Source organism: Petaurus breviceps, unplaced genomic scaffold, assembly GCF_028583685.1.
Source record: "Petaurus breviceps papuanus isolate PSGF00001 unplaced genomic scaffold, PetGlider_PUasm1.0 186, whole genome shotgun sequence".
NCBI classification, from domain to species: domain Eukaryota; kingdom Metazoa; phylum Chordata; class Mammalia; order Diprotodontia; family Petauridae; genus Petaurus; species Petaurus breviceps.
The window spans coordinates 7,925,169-7,943,175 of NW_027185798.1; the positions used below are offsets into that span (position 1 = coordinate 7,925,169).

General features: G+C 38.9%; 1 protein-coding gene across 2 annotated transcripts in view; it reads right to left on the minus strand.

Moving 5' to 3' along the window:
- The window catches only part of BAZ1B (bromodomain adjacent to zinc finger domain 1B), a 67,253-nt gene that overhangs the window by 46,201 nt on the left and 3,045 nt on the right, over positions 1–18,007 (minus strand). The window contains exons 2-5 of one of the 2 annotated variants that reach the window (XM_069089475.1): positions 13,916–14,032; positions 5,358–5,502; positions 4,885–5,068; positions 2,422–2,543 (exon numbers count right to left, since the gene is read on the minus strand). In XM_069089475.1, coding sequence (XP_068945576.1) covers positions 2,422–2,543; positions 4,885–5,068; positions 5,358–5,502; positions 13,916–14,032 — 568 coding nt within the window. Of the gene's footprint in view, positions 1–2,421; positions 2,544–4,866; positions 5,069–5,357; positions 5,503–13,915; positions 14,033–18,007 lie in introns of both variants that reach the window. The other variant, XM_069089474.1, reaches the window with a different exon arrangement.

Below are 18,007 nucleotides of genomic sequence, written 5' to 3' on the forward strand. Positions count from 1 at the left end.
AAGAATTCTTATCTTCCTTTTATTCCAACTTTTGGGAACTGTTTTTCTTAATAGTTTTATATTTTTTTGGTTTCTCTAGGCAAGCTTTATTCCATTCTAGCTCTGTAAAGCAAAGACTTTCTTGGTAGTATGGCTGATACAGCATTAAATTTGTATATTAATTTTGGTGGTATTGTCATGACCTGGGCATAAGTACTGAATATCATTCAGTAATTTAAATTGTTTTATTGCTTTAATAAGCATTTTGTAACTATTTTACTGAACTGTTTTTTTTTTCTCTTTTTAAAAAGTTCTTTGTTATAAGGAAAGGCTCTCTGGAAGGAAAAGCAATACATTGAAAAATTTAGGTGAGGAAAAAAGATATTTGATAAAAATCTATGCTAAATAACAGGCTGACCAGAATAATTTTGTTACAAATAGAAGGATGTTACCAATGTCCACTTATGGTCAATTCCTCTGGAAAGTAATAATACCTTGGAATGAAACAGAAACCCATGTCCTCTGGCTGCCTGCCTCCCTACCTTGTGCTTGGGTCCCTTTACCAGGTCTTCCCCTCCCACTTTCTACTACTAAAACCTGCTGTTGTTGCATGTAATCCATTCCTACTCCCAATTACCTTTTCATTTTTCATTTTAACAGAAAAGACAAACTATGTCCTTTACCCAGACTTGGCCTTCCCCTGCTCCTTTACCCTTGTACCACTGAGACCTTGTCTGCTCCAATGACAAAATTCCAAGAGACTCACCAAGTCTCAGACTTCCTCTGAAAGGTAGCAGACCTTGGACTAATTCAGCAGAGTTCTAGTAACTAGGCTCTCATCTTCCAATGTCTTCCTTCCTCCAACATATTCATAACACTCAAGTGACCTTAAGGATCAAAAGTGATCATAAGGCTCAAGTGATCAAGAAGTCACCTTGACGAACAACTCTCATCATGTCCCTCCCTGGTTAACTAACCGAAGTTCCCTGAATCCTGCCCCCTTCTTGCTCCTCCTCGTATTTGCTCACATTGCCCCTGGCCTGGAATATGCCTTCTTCCTCCATTTGTCTTTACTGAGCTTCTTCTACCCATTCTGAGGTAGAACCCGAGTTCAAATCCAGCCTCTGAAATTTACTAGCTGTGTGACTCTAGGCAAGTCACTTCACCTCAGCTTTCCACAGTTTCCTCATCTGTAAGAATGGGATGATAATAGAATCAAGCTCCCCAAGGTTCTTAGGAAGATCAAATAAGATGATGTATGTAAAACCCTCAGCACAGTGCTGGGTAGGCAGCACTATAAAATTTGCTAGTTACTTATCATTACCATGATTATTCTCAGCTCAAATGTGAGCATCCCTGATCCCCCTGTTGTGACCTATAAAGCTGTAATTCTTTCCCTTCTCTTTCTTGGCTGTCAAAGATCCCCCAATATGCATCTGTCATATATTCAATATTTGGGCCCACATCTTATTGACTCCAATGGACAGAAGGCCCTGTGACAGCAGGGATGCTGCCTTACTCATCTATCTCTAAGGGCAGAGCCACTGTGTTAACAAATGGTGTTGGGTTATTTCAATTCTGTTTAGGCAAAGACTCACAACCATCATCGATATCCTTTCCTCACTACAGGATTATAGGATCAATTAACTTCACAGAGCTGGGAGGACTTGGCTACCAAATGCCGCCCCCTTCACTTTACAGATGGGGAAACTAAGGCTTAGAGGGGGACACTTGTTTTCCCAAAATCATATGGTACTAAGTGGCGAAGAGGGGATTCTAACCCAGATCTGCTTCTTGAAGGCAGGGATGCTTTATTTTCGAATCCCTAATGCCCTGTACAGATTGGGGTATGATGTTTATTTTAAAATCTGAAAAAAGCTGTTTTATTGCTTCAGGGGCAGTCAGAAGAAAACAAAAAGTGAATTCCATGCCACAATGCCCTCTCTAAGAAAGGAGACAAACTCTGATGAGAAGTAATGGGAAAAAAAATGGAAAAGGAAGCAAACATTCCCAGAACCCTTAGAACAAAAGGCAATAGAAATCAAATTCATACTCAGTCTCTAGACACTCCAGACATCACCTCAACATGTACATAAACACAGCAATCCAGCTGCCTCACTGACCCTCACAAAGCCCCAAATCCTGTTGCTAACGTCCCTAGCATCACCTCAAGCTCTGGGCACCACCACTAGTAGCTTGGAAGAAAAATCTTCCTTTCTGACAGGTCTAGGGGAACTGAAAAGATAGGGAGTCTTTGGATTGTGCAGCTGTAAACTCTATTTATTGAAATCTAGGTTGAACATGACACCCCAGCCTTTCTCAAACATACAATGGAGTTAAATTAAAGGATTATGTTAATCATTCATATACTAAATAATTGGACTTCTTTACCTTTTTATTTTCCCTGATACTTCTGGGAAGGAAGATGAAGTGCCAACATACCTTCTCTTCATTTTGCAGTTTCACATCATATTTGTGAGGCAGAAATTTTGGAGGAGCCCATTTCTTTTCCCCTTTCTTTAGGGAGGTAGGGAGTTTTCTGGGAGACCTGCGTGCCCTGTCACCTGGATAAAGAAAATTGAGGTAAGGAAGATGTAACAGAACAACAAATCTCAGGTCTGAAGATGATACTGCCCTGTTGAACCTGGCCTACTAGTCTATGATACTATTTTTCCCCTAAAGAATTCAAGGGATTTTAAAGTATTCATTCCTTTGATCCCTATTCATGTGGTAAGAATTCTTCCAAAGAGTTCTTCAAATTTAAGGTAAAAAATAGTCTTTCTAATTTGTCAAAGCTTAGAGAGAACCCAAACTACATAAAATCTACTTCATTTATTAAGTACCACTACTATAACAGCCTTCATATGTATCATCCACTTTTAAGACATAACTTAATTTCTTAAGAAATATTAGAATCTGAGGGCACATTAATAGTTGTTAATGCTTAAATGAAAATGGTTAAAAAAAACTGAATTAAGAATTTAAAATAAAGCCTATATTAAAAAAAAATCATAGAGAAAAAAATCCCCAAAACTCTGAGTCCTAACTCCCTAAACTTTAGGACATTATTAGCATTTTTAATATTCTGAAAGATCCCACATAAAAAGGACCTAACAGATCAAAGGAGGACAGCTGGTTATGACTGATAATTATTCAAGTCACCATGCCAAAGGCCATTTTACTTATTAATCTTGGTGGTATCTTATTTTTATTTTTTCTGGCAATTAAAAAAAAGAATAAAGCCTAAATGAAAGAATATTTTTAAAAAATGATAAAAGGGACAAAAAAGATCTTGAGTTGCCCACGGAATAGAGAAACCCAAGTTTATACCATGATGTGTATATTATTCAAAAAAAGAATCTTAATACTTAATAGCTTTTTTAAAAGCTTCTTTTAAAGCAAAAACTACTTCTTGATTCCAAACCTATTTAAAAAAACACTTTTCCAGGAGTTGAAAAATTAAAAGTAGTGTTCAATATTACACCTGAATATAAACTCTTATAACAAGTGGTAAATTACTGTTCTTATAGTAGGATGGGGGGGAAGGGGGGGAATGGTTTGTCCCTTCCAATTTTGCCTGACAACCACTTGGCCAAATAGGAAATGATGGTGGGAGAAGGATCCTAGCTTGCCCCCTACTCAGAAACATGAAAAGTTGAATTAAAGCTACCAAAAGAACATCCCTGCTGACTCTTATCTTGAACACTAACTGCAGTCTTCTAAGATTCAGATCAAAACCAAAGACAGATTTTGTTAAACTATGTACCAGGTCAAGTTTTCACTAGTCCATCAAAACTTCTGCCACTGAAATATCACTACTAGGTTTATATCCTAAAGACATGCAAGTGAAAAAGGATCTTTCGTACAAAAATATTTCTAGCAACTCTTTTTATAGTGGCAAAGAACTAGAAATTGAGGGGATTCCCATTATGTAGGGTATAAATGAACAAGTTGTGGTATATGGTTATGATGGAATACTATTGTGCTATAGTATTGATGAATGATGAACAGGATGGTTTCAAAATAAATCTGGGAAGACATATAAAATTATATGATGCAAAGTGAAGTTAGCAGAACCAGGGGATCATTGTACACAGTATATACTGTATGATGATCAACTGTGAATGACTTGGTTACTCTGTTTAATGCATCTACTTCCATAGAGAGAATTGATGGATTCTAAGTGTAGACTAAAGCATAGTTTTTAAAACTTTTTTTTTCATTTTTGTTTTTATGTGGTTGTTTTTACAACATGGCTAATATGGAAATTTTGCATGATTTCACATGTGTAATCAATATCATATCACTTGCCTTCTCAAGGATGAGGGAAAGGGAAAAAGAGAAGCTGAAACTCAAAATTTTAAAAAATGAATGTTAAAATTTTTATATAACTAAAAATATTTAACTAATTTCTTTTTTTAAAAATCTGCCACTGAGAGGCAGCTAGGTGGTGCAGTAAGAGTGCCGGCCACAGAGTCGGGAGGACCCGGTATCAGTTTCCAGCCTCAGATACTTAACACCCACACAAAAAAGAACTGGCCATGTAACCTTGGGCAAGTTACTTAACCTCAATTGCTTAAAAAAAAAATCTGCCACTGAGTCACATTATTCTTTAGTGATAGTCTCATTCTTTTCTTCAGAGCTTTATTAGCAATTAAGAATGTTCTGACAACCATCCAAAAAAAAAAACAGAAGAAACGGCCACCTAAAAAGGATGCATCTAATTCAGGGCTGCCTCTTTGTCTAATTGACCAGAGAAGGTTTTAGTGTTTGTTCCAAGATAACAGAACAGTGATATCTGAGCTATACAAAAAAAGATTTCTGAGTAGCACAAAATGAATTGGCCTTTGATTACAAACCCTTGATTAAAACTAACACTATACATACTAATACTATCTCTCCTGCCTTCATCCTCTTTTATGACTGGATCCTTCTTCTGATGATCCTGCGCCACTTGACTAGAGTTCTCTTTGTCACTTGATGGAGAATCACAGGAACCATCAGATTTCTTCTCAGAGGTCTCCTCATCTACTTTCTCCAAAGGATGAATTTTCACAATCTTTACCTTCAGCATTTTTTCCTTCCCAACCTATGAAAAGGAAAAACAAAACAAGAAACCAAGGTGGGTTTAGTTAATAAGAGACATGGCTTGTTACTTCATTAAGTCATAGCATCTGAAGCTAGTCAACACCTTTGATATTAATAACAGAATTGGGGTCAAAACTGCATCTCTTCCATTCTCCTAGGGGACAATACCTTTTGTTTAAACCCCTAGCAGCTTTTTCCCACAAAGATGCACTCTGGACCCATTTCAAGACTCCTCCTACCTGAATACTAGGAGGTAAATTAAGCAGCTCTAGACCCAAGTAGGCACTCACCTCAAAGTCACACTCCTCTCCCACAGCATACTTGGTCATGATCTCAAGCCACGCAGTATCAACCAACTTCTCTAAGGAGATTGTGTTGTGGTGGACCATCTCCAGCACAAGTTTCTCATACCAGGCAGGGAATTCCTCCTTCAAGCTAAGTACAGATGTCATAATTAGTAAGAAGGAAAATTCAAAACACTGGCAAGTTCAGCCATTTGGTCAAGATAATGCTGTTGGCTACCACTCAACAAATGAGCCCTATGGTCTAAAACTAGTCCCCAGCCAGAACAATCCAAAGCCATTACTCTACAGAGTCACATGAAAGGACACATATTATTTTTACACAGCCATGTGAAAGGAATCTTACCTCCAACACTTAATAACTATGAAATTCTTAGGAAGCAATTGTGCAAAATTATTAGGAAGGATAACCTGAAAGAAGGAACATCATAGTAACAGAAAATGACAGTAAGTGAAGAGATACAAAAATTATAAAAAGATACAAGTACTCCAAAAGCACAACAATCTGAAGACAATGAGTGGATGGTCTAACAACAATAAGCCAAAAAGGTCCTTTTTTGGAATGTCGAATCCCACTGCAAAATCCAAGAAACACATCAGTAATAAAAGCCATGGTTTTCAATTGTCTACACAGACTTAAAAAGTATGTTGGCTGACAAGTAACAAAGAATAAGGTAGTAAATTTGACCTCATAGGTACAGTTTAAGACTTGGCAAGATGATGCTAATTAAGAAAATTCCTTCCTTATTCAAAAGAAACAATAAGAGGGCCCAATGTTATAATTAAAATATACTCAAATGATAGAGAATTTCTTATTTGACAAGAACTGCTGGGAAAACTGGAGAGCAGAATGTTAGAAATAGGTTTAATCAGATCACCACCATATATAACATGCAGCACATATGACCTGAACAGAAAAGATCTTGCCATAAACCAGATCAGGTACCTTTCATGGGAAGGGAGGGATAACGGTGAGAAGAGGAAGGAGCTCTTTCATTGAAACACAATCACAAAAAGAGTAAAACAAGTGATCTTGATTACATGAAATCAAAGCTTTTTCAAAAAATTCAATCCAACTAGGATAAAAATGGAAGCAGTTGGAGAATATCTTTGCAAATATTTCTGCTAACGAATAGCGAACTAACAAAGATAAAAGCAAGAAAAGGCATTCCCCAATGAATAAGTGATCAAGAGACACATTTCTCCCAAGAAAAACTACCAATAGCTACTTCAAACTAATGACAATCAAAACAATGCCATGTCTAGGAAATTATCAACTAATTAATGACAGGAGTCAGTATACTCCTACTATGGAAAGAAGGACATAAGGTAGCTAGGTGGCTCAGTGAAGAGAGCACCAACCCTGGAGTCAGGAGGACCTGAGGGCCCCAAACACTTAACACAAAACTAGCTGTGTGACCTTGGGCAAGTCACTTAACCTCAACTGCCCTGCATGTCCCCCTGCCAAAAAGCAAAGAAAAAAAAAAGGGGGGACATACCAATACTGTTGGTGGGACTTTAAAATGGTCCAACCATCCTGGAAATTGATTTGGAATTACATTAAGTAAATGATTAAAATGTTCATACTAAGACTGCTAATCTCAAACCACAAGAGCCATCAAAGAAAAGTCAAATATATATCAAAATTTTTATAGTGGCAAAGAACTGGAAACAAAGCAGATGCCCATCAACTTGAGAAATGGATCAACAAACTGCAGTATGTGAATCTAATGGAAAATTACTGTTTTATAAGAAATAATTCATAGAAACAGCCCAGAAGAGTTTTGGGGGGGAGGAGCCAAGATGGTGGTATAGAAGCAGGAAGACTCCCTGTGCTCCCCCCATAACCACCTCAAATACCTATAAAAAATGACTCTAAACAAACTTGAGGGCTACAGAACCCACAAAGTGACAGAGAGAAACAAACCTCCCACTGAGGACAGCCCTGATGTTTTAGAACTAGAGAGCAAAATAGAGGTTGAAAGAATCCACCAATCACCTCCTGAAAAAGATCCCAAAAAGAAAACTCCTAGGAATATTATAGCCAGGTGCTGGAGTTCCCAGATCAAGGAGAAAATATTACAAGCAGTCAGGAAGAAACAATTTCAATATTGTGGAAATAAAATCGGGATAACACAGGATCTGGCAGCTTCTACATTGAGGGATTGAAAGGCTTGGAATGGGGGTGGCCAGGTGGCTCAGCAAGTAAGAGCACCGGCCCCAGTGTTGGGATGACCTGGGGATCGAATCTGGGCTCAGATACTTAGCACCACACCCAGAAATAGCTGGCCGTGTAACCTTGAGCAAGTTACTTAACCCCAATTGCTTAAAAGAAAGGAAAGGCTTGGAATATGATATTCTGGAGGTCAAAGGAGCTGCAAGAGCTGCAATTAAAACCAAGAATCACCTACCCAGCAAAACTGAGTATCATGTTTCAGGGGAAAATATGGTCATTCAATGAAATAGAGGACTTTCAAGCATTCTTGATGAAAAAACCAGAGTTGAATAGAAAATTTGACATTCAAATACAAGTAGCAATAGAAGCATGAGAAGGTAAACAGGGAAAAGAAATCATAAGGAACTTATCAGAGTTGAACTACTTACATTCCTACATGGAAAGAGGATAATTGTAACTTATGAAACTTTTCTAAGTATGAGAATAGTTGAAGGGATATAAATGTATATGTATACATATATATGTCTATATAGTTGGGTATATGAGCATATGAATACATATGTGAGTGTGCATATATATGTATACAGGTAGACAGGGCACAGGACCAGTTGAATAGGATGGGATGATACTTAAAAGGTGAAATTGAGAGGGGAGAGAGGAGGTGGGGAGATACAGAATGGGGTAAATTATCCCATATTGAAGAGGCAAGGGAAAACTGTTACAATGAAACATGAAGGCAAAAGGGAATATGTCAACCTTACTCTCACTGTATTTGGCTTAGGGAGGGAATGACATACACATTAAATAGGGTATCTCACCCTACAGGAGAGTAGGGGGGAAAGGGATGAGATGCAGTATAATGGAGGGGAGGGCAGGTTGGGGGGGAGGGAAATTGGAAGCACACACTTTTGAAAAGGGACAGAGTCAAAGTAAAGAATAGAACAAGTGTGGGGAGGGATAGGATGGAGGGAAATATAGTCAATCTTTTACAATATATCCACTATGGAAATGTTTTGTGTAGCTACACATGTACAATTGAATTGCTTATCTTGATTATATATTGTATTTATTGAACTGTATATTGAATTGCTTCTCTTCCCAGTAAGGGTGGGTGATGAGAGAGGAAGGGAAAGAATCTGGAATCCAAAGTTTTAAAGTCAAATGTTTAAAAAATGTATATATTATTTTTTTTTTACATGCAACTGGGAAATAAGATATACAGATACTGGGGTATAGAGATCCATCTTGCCCTACTGGAAAGCTGGAGGGGGTATGGGGAAGGACATAGGATAGAGCAGATTGGGGGAGGGGGCATACTGTGGGATCGCTGTTTTGGGGTGGTGGGTAGGGGAAAGATGGGGAGATAATTCATAACTCAAAATCTTGTAAAAATGAATGATGTAAACTAAAAATAAGCATAAAATTTAATTTAAAAAAAAGAAACAATTCTTGTGATAAAGAGAGAAGCACAGAAAGATCTTATATGACTACAACAATGTAAATGGAAAGAACCACACACTGAAAGAGACAAAGGTAAATATAACAAAATTCTAAAAATCAAGCAGGACTCGAATGAAAAGATGAGAAGATACCTGCAACCCATCTCTTCTTGGAGGTGGGAGGGTCCACAGGTGTCATATACTGCATGTTTTTGGACTCTCTTAATGTTATCAATCAGTTGTGCTGATTTTCCCCCTTAAAAAAAGACTGTTACATGAGACGGCTATCAAGGAGGGGGAGGAAAACTAGATTAACTAAGATGAAGAGCATACAGCAACAAAAACTGATTTAAAAAAGGTCTTAAGAGTTTTAATGAACTTCAAGCTCAATATATTGAGGTAGCAAAGAAAGTTAATACCATCTTTTGGACCACATTAAAAGAGACACAACACCAAAAGAGGTAACAGTCCTACTGTCCTGGTCAGAATATTTTAGGAAGGCTAGTGATAACTGGAGAATGTCCATGAAGACAGAACTAAGAATAGCAGAAAGCCTCACTTCACTCATAATGAGTAGCAATTGAAAGAAAAAGTGTTTCTCCAGGATGAAGCCTAAAGAAGGCTCATGGGCGACCAGAGTAACTGCCTTGAAATCTGTAGGGCTATCATGCTGAAGATTCATTCTCTATGGCCCCAGAGGCCAAAATTAGTAATGATAAAGAAGGGGCCAAAAAGCAAACTGTGCTCTTGATCCTGGTTCCAACACTTAAAAGTATCACTGGACAACTGACCAGTCACTTTCTTCCTCTGTCTTGTGGACCGTAATTTCTTCCCCAGTAAAACGGGGCACTGGACTACACACACATGCCCTCCAAGACCTTCCAGCTCGAAATAAATGATCCTATCCAAGAACAGAGAACTCCCAGGTTCCTTCCCACACACCAATCCAACTTTCAAGGCTAGGAACATGGGAGAAAGGATTCATGTTCAGGTCATTTGGGCCTCTGAGATGCATTTGAATGATATTATGTGATATAGATATTTTACTTCAAGAAATTAAGGCCACTGAAGAAAATTTCTAAGACAAGGAAAACAGGAAAAATTTTAATATAATGGTAAAAATGAAGTCATTTTATTCCTAAAATTGTAGCATTTGGCATATTCAGAAATATTAAAGCTCAGAAAAAAATATGGAAAAGAGCTTGGGGAAAAAACCCAAATCACTCAAAACTGGTTTTTGTTCCTAAATTATATTTATAAACTATTGACAAAGGTACATGTGGCTCAAGGTCCAAGAGATGAGCATAATATATTACTGTCCACAGAAATATCTTTTGCATCTTTCAATGTGGCTGTTTTTACCCTTCAAGTTAGCCATGTTATAAAAACATTAACCAATCTCATTCCAGCCATTCAGAGAGTAATAATCACAAATAAGAAAAATGTCAATACTTCTTACCAAGAGTCAATAAGGCAGCCCAATAATTTGGAAACTGTCAACAGCTGTGTTTTAGCATAGAAACCAGAGTCAACCCAAAGCATCTAGATCTGCTGGTGGCTCTGCTTCTCCAGGTGACAGAAGAGGAAGATAACCACATTTGGAAGTAGAAGACTGGGCCTGAATGCTGCATCTGCCACTTAGTACCACTGACCTACATAACTTTAACTAAGTCATTTGCTCAGCTGATGAAAGGAAGTGAAATAAGTAATCTATAAAGTTCCTTCCAACTCTTTACTCTGATACTCTATAACCCTCTGAAAAGAAAGATTTAGTTGCTGAAAAGACCCCCCTTCTAGTCCACCCTAATATTAAGGCACATTTTAAAATTTTAATCAGACATTCTGAGAGCACACTGTCATAAAGAATTAAGAATATTCATTGTCATTTATACTTTGAACTCAGACAAACTGAACAGAAAAACCAAGTAATATATATCAAAAAGTTTAAAAAAAAACTATCTCATAGTAAAGCTAGAACTTCTGACCAAAATGTACAACCCTGTCATTCATTACAAATGCCAGTCAACTGAGTGGTGGGTCGATGCAACTCCCCTGAGTCCAAGGAAAGTCTGAAAACAAATGGTGCTCTAAGTACAATACATTTTGGAGAAAGTAATATAATTTCTGGAAAGAAAAAAAATAACACCTTACCGCCCTAACTCAATAGTTAAGTGTAGCATTTGAACAAAGGAAAAACCAATTCCAATATTAGATGTCCCTCCTTCCACCCCTTAAAATAAAAGGTTTTAGGGTGGCTAGGTGGTACAGTGAATAGAGCACCGGCCCTGGAGTCGGAATGACCTGAGTTCAAATCCAGCCTCAGCCACTTGACAACACTAGCCATGTGACCTTGGGGCAAGTCATTTAAACCCAACTGCCCTGCCTTCCCCCCCACTCCAAAAAGGGGAAAAAAAAAAAAAGATTTTGTCTAGCAAAGGCCACCAAAACTAAATCAAAAGACTGAGAGAACTATTCTGTCAGGGATAGTACCACCATATGTAAAAATGATATAACCAGAGAACTATTACTAATTTATCTGACCCAACAAGCTCTTTTATCTCCCACTCCAAAGATGAAGAGACTTTGCTCACATCAGGGACTAATTAGTTGCAATGAAGCCAAGCCTAGAACCCAGTTATTGGACTCCTCCCATCAGGAGACATTCTAGAAACCCCAGACCACTGACTTAAGCCAGGAAAAAGGGACTCCATTTTAGCTTTCAGACTCTCTGTCCACTGACCAAAAAAGAGAGGTAAGGAGAAGACTACAGATGGAACAATTTCCCTTCCACCCCCCATTGTCTGAGATGCTGTCACTCTGAGGATGCAATTTCCCTTTCATTATCTTCCTTCTGCTTCTGCCTTCAGGTTCCAAATACCTTCTTTGAAAAGGACCTGAGGGACTATTTTACCTAACTCATTTTAAGAGAAAAGCCCCAAATCTACATACTTTTCTCTTTGGCACTCTGGCTGTGATTTTCCTGTGAGTAGTCAGTGAACCTGAGGTTCAAGCCTGGCCACAAGCAAAAGCTGGGCAGTCATCAGCACCTGCCCCAGGCAAATAAGATGAAACTGCAAGATTGTCCCTCCAAGACAAAGGAAAATACTGCATGCTGTTTTCTATGATAAATGCTAAGAAGCATGGGGAAACTTATATGAACAAGTAAAAAGTGAGGTAAGCAGAGCCAGGAAAACAGGGTAAGACATGTCTACAAGAGAAACAGATACTACACCACAATAACCAAAACTGAATATTATGCCAGTGTAATGACCAAGGTCTGACCCAAAGATTACTGAAAAAGGCCCCAATCTCTCCCTTATTTGCAGAGTTCAGGGAAATATGGGTGTGGAAACACTGACAGCCAGGATGCTGCTGTTGGACATTATCAATTTGCTGATCAGTTCTACTGAAGGGACGGCTCTGAGATGAGAGTGAGGAGGAATGTCAGGAAATGTAGGTGATGTAAGAGTAACAGAACAGAACAGCTAAATGATTGTTGCAGTCATGCTTCAGTTTGTATTCTAATGATTATGTTCCTTATCACCTTACTTTATGATGAGTATCAACAATATGACCTCTTTGCATTTATTTGTTTTGTACTAAAGTAGGTCCCTGGACAATGGAACAAACACCAACTCTCTGTCAAGGGCCCCTCATTCAAACCTTGGCTACTTCCTCCCTAGATGTGTCAAGCTGGCTTCTCTACATTGTTTCCTCACTTGTGAGACATCACTTATACTAACGACACCTCACAAAAGTGTCTGGAGGTAGTAAGTAGTTTGTAAACTGTAAAGTCCTATGTAATGCCAAATTACCATCCCTCCCTTACAGATAAGGAAAAGGAAGGCCACAGAAGTAAGACACCATACTGCCTTACATGTAGCTCACATTCCTAAAAATGAAATTTTTGAAGAAAACTAAGTTCAGGTATTCTCCCAAGTTCTGATTGCCTGACTTATGAACACCTCTGCACCGGAATAATGACTGATCTTTGCTGTATCAAGACAGAACAGCGCTGCCCACACACACAGTCTGAAAAACCTAGGAGTGAATACTCCTACTTTCCCATTTTGCCATGTATTTCCTATAGTAACAAATGTTACAAATGATGGCTAAGCTCCTAGGTTTACCCCTAAAACATTGTTAACACACAATATAGCCAAACTGTAGTCATCTGTAACACTGTTTCCATGATCCGACATTCTGAAGAATCAAGCAGCTGAGCTACAATGACACTGTCCTAAGCATCCTTCTGAGGTGGCATATTTCTGTTATATGCTGAAAAAACAACACTGAGGAGATCCCAATGTTTTAACAAAGGAAGCCAAGTGTGGAGGAAAAGCATGGCCTATATGCAGACCAATATAGTCAACCTGCCCGGGGTTATGCACATGGCTCAAATTCAGGTCTTTCTACAACACAAAGGTTTAAAAGTACTATTACAATTTAAGGATACCAAGACACAAGATTCCTCCTAATTCTCAACCAAGAGTCCTTAACCTGTAGTGGATTGGACCCTGACCCCCACTCCCCCCAACCCATGGACAGATGGCAGGGAAATCTTTGACCTTGGATAGGGGAAAAAAAAAAAAGACATCTTTATTTTCACTGTTCTCTAAAAATAGTGTGTAACATGCATTTCCTTTGATGATAAAGGTAGCCAAGAGACCATTACTTTAAGAAGCCCATAGGCTTCACCAGCCAGCTAAGGACTCAAAGAGGCCCTGCTCTCTAATGTACTTAGGCACATTTAAGTACCACCCCAGCCCCCAAGCAGGGGGACATTTGCCTGGGTGGTCTAGACCAGTGTAATTAGCTCACCTCACACCTGGAAGGTAGCAAGCCTCACCAGGGTCCACAATCTCCCTAACTTTCAAATGTCAAAAACTATTTGAGGTGAGTGCTGAACCCCTTCCCCCAGCACTACTTACAGCTCAGCCACTTCCTGTTCTTCCTCCCAGGCCTCCTTGTGGGTCAGCTGGCTGCTCCCAGTGCTCTTACATGTCCAGATCCGTTCACTGTATCTTTCCAGGCGGGCCTCGTACTCTCTGTGGTGGCCAGGGTTCAGGAAAATGACATTCAAATAATGGAGGGAAAAATACCCCAACCCAATGATACTTGACATAATTACAAGATTCACTGAGAGTCTAGAGAATCCAGACTCAAGCACATCATATTAAAGGGGCACCAGGGCCTTGAATAAGTAAAGGCACAAAGTCTCTATTAAATGACACAGGCCTTAATCCATAAGCCAAGTATAAGCTTCTGAGTGCAGGCACTTTTTAACCTTACTAAACCAATCATGGAAAGGCACACAGAATCAAGCTGCTGTATCTGCAGAAGGCCTCTGTTCAGATCCCAACCTTGGCACATACTTACAGTGTGCTCTAGACAGGGAAATTCATGTTAATGCCCTAAGCAACTCCAAGCTGCAGAGCAAATGTCTATCTGGATTGGTAAGAGCTGCCTCAGGAAGAGAATTCCGGTCTAGAAAAATCTATCTACCTCATGCAAAGTAGAAGTCACTCAAGACCCCAAATGAAAAATACCGGCTGTCACCCCACCCCACTCCAGAGACACCCTCATCAGAGCATCTGGAGACACCCATCAGAGCTCCAAGGCCAGCATCGGGTGGAGGATGCTTGCCAGCCTGGCCAGTGACTTTGGCTGCAGGCCAAAGTTGAGCCTCAGGGAGAAGAGGAGGGGGAAGGAACCCAATGGGGAACAGAGGCCAGCCTGAGCAACTCTGGTTTAAGGAGAGGAGTCAGCCAAGAAAGGAGCAGAAGGGCCTAAGAGAAATCAGGCCGTGGTTCTAATGCTAATAGAGTAATGAGGTGCCATTCCTTATGTCAGGGAGCAATACAGTAGAAAGGAGGCTGGATCTGAAGGGGGGAAGGGAAGAGGAAAGAGAGTTTGAATCCTTGGGTGCCTCAGTTTGCTTCCATGAAGATCAGAGGCCTCTGAGAACCCTCCTATTCTAAAACTGTAATCAATTCTACCACAGCTGACTTTGGAGAAATAATTTCATTTCCTTGGGCCTCAATTCCTCAACAGTAAACTGAGGAAGTTCAGGCCTCTCTACTTTGAACTGACTAAAAGAGGAAAAGGGGATTATTTGAAATGTGAGATAAATTTAAATGGGAAACTTGCAGCAGTATGAAGAGTTAATGTGATCCAACGGACTTTACTGGCAGCCTTCTGCCTGAAGGATCCAGAGAATCTTTCTTGAAACTAAGCTCCCTTCAGAGAGCAGGTTAGATAATTCTCAGCAAGCCAATTCATAACAATGCCGCTCCTCATTTTTTTTGCTCTTTTCAATGAAATAACATTCACAAGACCACTTTAGCAGTCACTATTTAGAAGCTATGGGATAAAAAACAGATCAGCTTAATGGTTCCACACCACCTTTTTTAACTCTTTCTATTCTACCCCAATGGCAATTTGTTGTCGTCAGGCAGTTGCAAATCATGAGTTGTCCATGGCAGATACCTAATATACTTAGATCTTACAACAACATAAAGTGACATCAGAGTCCAAGTCCTGTGCCAACCTGAGTATCTTCCAAGTGGCTGCTTTAATAACTACAGAATGAAAACTCTGAAAAACTTTCTGTGCTACTACCAGAATGTAAATATTCCCTTCCAGTCATCAGCTGACTTGATTATCCAGGTTTATAATCAGGAGAATCCAGGAGCAATATGGACAAAACAAACCTACCAACAGAATCTAAAACTATGACGCCTCAACAGTTTCTACTTATTCCCTGATCTTTCTAAATAATTAGTAACATTTTTTTTTTCCTATCACCCTCTAATGTTGGGACACAAAAATAGTAAACCATCTAAAAGGTAGTTAGAAAAAAGAACAGAAACAGGGGCAGAAGCACTATGAGCCACAGGCCTCACTTCCATACTGGGTAAGAGGATCCAAGTGACCTAGAGTCAGGAGACCTAGGCTAGAGCTAGGCTCCAACAACTACTTAGCTATGTGATCTAGGACAAGTCACTTAACTCTCAGCTTCTTCAGAATAATAATGCTCAAACCTCCCTCATCATGGGGTCAGAGGGAAAAGCCTTAAAGCACTGTGCAAATACAAAGTTATTATTCATCAGTGAACAGCTATACAAGGTGCTGGGAGACAGAGGAGAATATATGTATGGAGTTCCGCAAATAATTTTTAAAACTGTGGCAGAGAAATGTATTTACCTGTTAGGCACGACTATATCAGGTACTGTTTTTAAACTACTTTTCTTGTATTGCATGCCATCTTGGGGAGGGAGGAGGAGAAAATTTAAAACTTATGGAAGTGAATGTTGAAAACAAAATAAATAAACTGTAAAAAAAAAGCGCCTCTTTTTCTTGGTTACAGGAAGGGTTCATTTTTGTGTACATAGGGAAGTATTTCTAGAAATAACCCACATGAAAACAAAAAGGCATCAAAATAAGACTAGGAGAAAAAAAACCTTTGTAGAGTTTACCATCTAATGCTATTAAAAAAAAAACCCACTGAATTGCCCTAAAATACCAAAGGAAATTACTACCTCACTAACAGGAAATAACAAATAACAAAATAAAAATAATAAATTAGGAAATAATAAAATAAAATAACAAATCAAAACCGTAACAGTAACTCCTAGAGGGGAACTAGCCATTCTAAACACTTCAAAGAAGCTGGAAGAAATTATGTTAGGGGCGGCTGCGTAGGGCAGTGAATCTAGAACACCAGCCCTGGAGTCAGGAGGACCTGAGTTCAGATCCAGCATCAGACATCTAACACTTACTAGCTGTGTGACCTTGGGCAAGTCACTTAACCCCAATTGCCCTACCTTCCATCCCTCCAAGAGTAAAAAAAAAAAAGTTATACGTTATATGGTGAAGGGCCAGCTGAGAAGTGGCAGAAAGGAAAAAGAAAACATCTATAACAAATACTATGTACAGCAAAATCTCCAAATGACATCAAGTTTCTCCAGGTAGTGAAACTGCCAAGTAAATAGGGAAGAGATCATGCCTTCTGGCGGAACAGTGGTGGGTGAGTTTTATTTGGGCAGGTATATATGGTAATCCATTTAGCAAAGAATAATCCCTACCATGAGAAACAGCATGGCATGATTGACTTTATGTCTAGAGAGCAGGTCTCAGAGTAAGAAAGAGCTGGGTTCCAGTTCTATCTCCAATTTATAAGGTCTTATATTAAGTGACCTAATGACTCAGTGCCCCAAGCACTCCAAAGTATAGGGGTCATAACTTAGGAAACAGTTACTGATCTGTGCTGGTAGAAGTTTCTTCATTGGGAATTCTTTATACCATTGAGATTACAGGCCAGAACCAAAAATTTAAAATCTGACTTTTCTTTTTTTAGGATCATTAAAGGAATCTAAAAATCCTTGTAATACATTCCCTGGAAAAGGTTGGGGGGAAAAATAATAAACATTAGAAACAAAATAAGCACAAGAGGGGAACAGGGTGGGCAATTCTGATTATAACTCAACAAAGACAACAAAACTGGAGGGGGTGGGGTGGTAAACAAACAACAAAAAAATAGCTTTCTCAAGTTCAGAAAGATTAAAAGCTTCTAAGGGAAAGGGACTGAAATGTAGAAAATCACAAGTACTATTATGGGCTGACTGGATACAGATACTGAAGCACTGAAATGAGGAGGTCCTTCTTAAAGTACATTTTGTCAAAGTTTCCCTCTTCACACAATACAAGAAATCATTATTTTCAAAAAGCTAAAAATGTAACTGATTTTTTAAATTTACATATTCACAGGTGACTACTCCCTTAGTAATGGATTTTTTTGGTTAAAAAAAAAAAAGAAAAAGATCTGTAGATCTTTTGAAGATTGTCAGAAAACAATCATGTCTTCCCTTGAAACACCCCTAAATAACCAGAATGGAACTAACCCTAGTCTAAAAACTGCATATTACCAGATAGAAGGACCTGGCATGCTATGGTCCATGGGGTAACAAAGAGTTACACAAAAATGATGAGTATCTTCATCAAGTGCCTGATAAAGAAAAAAA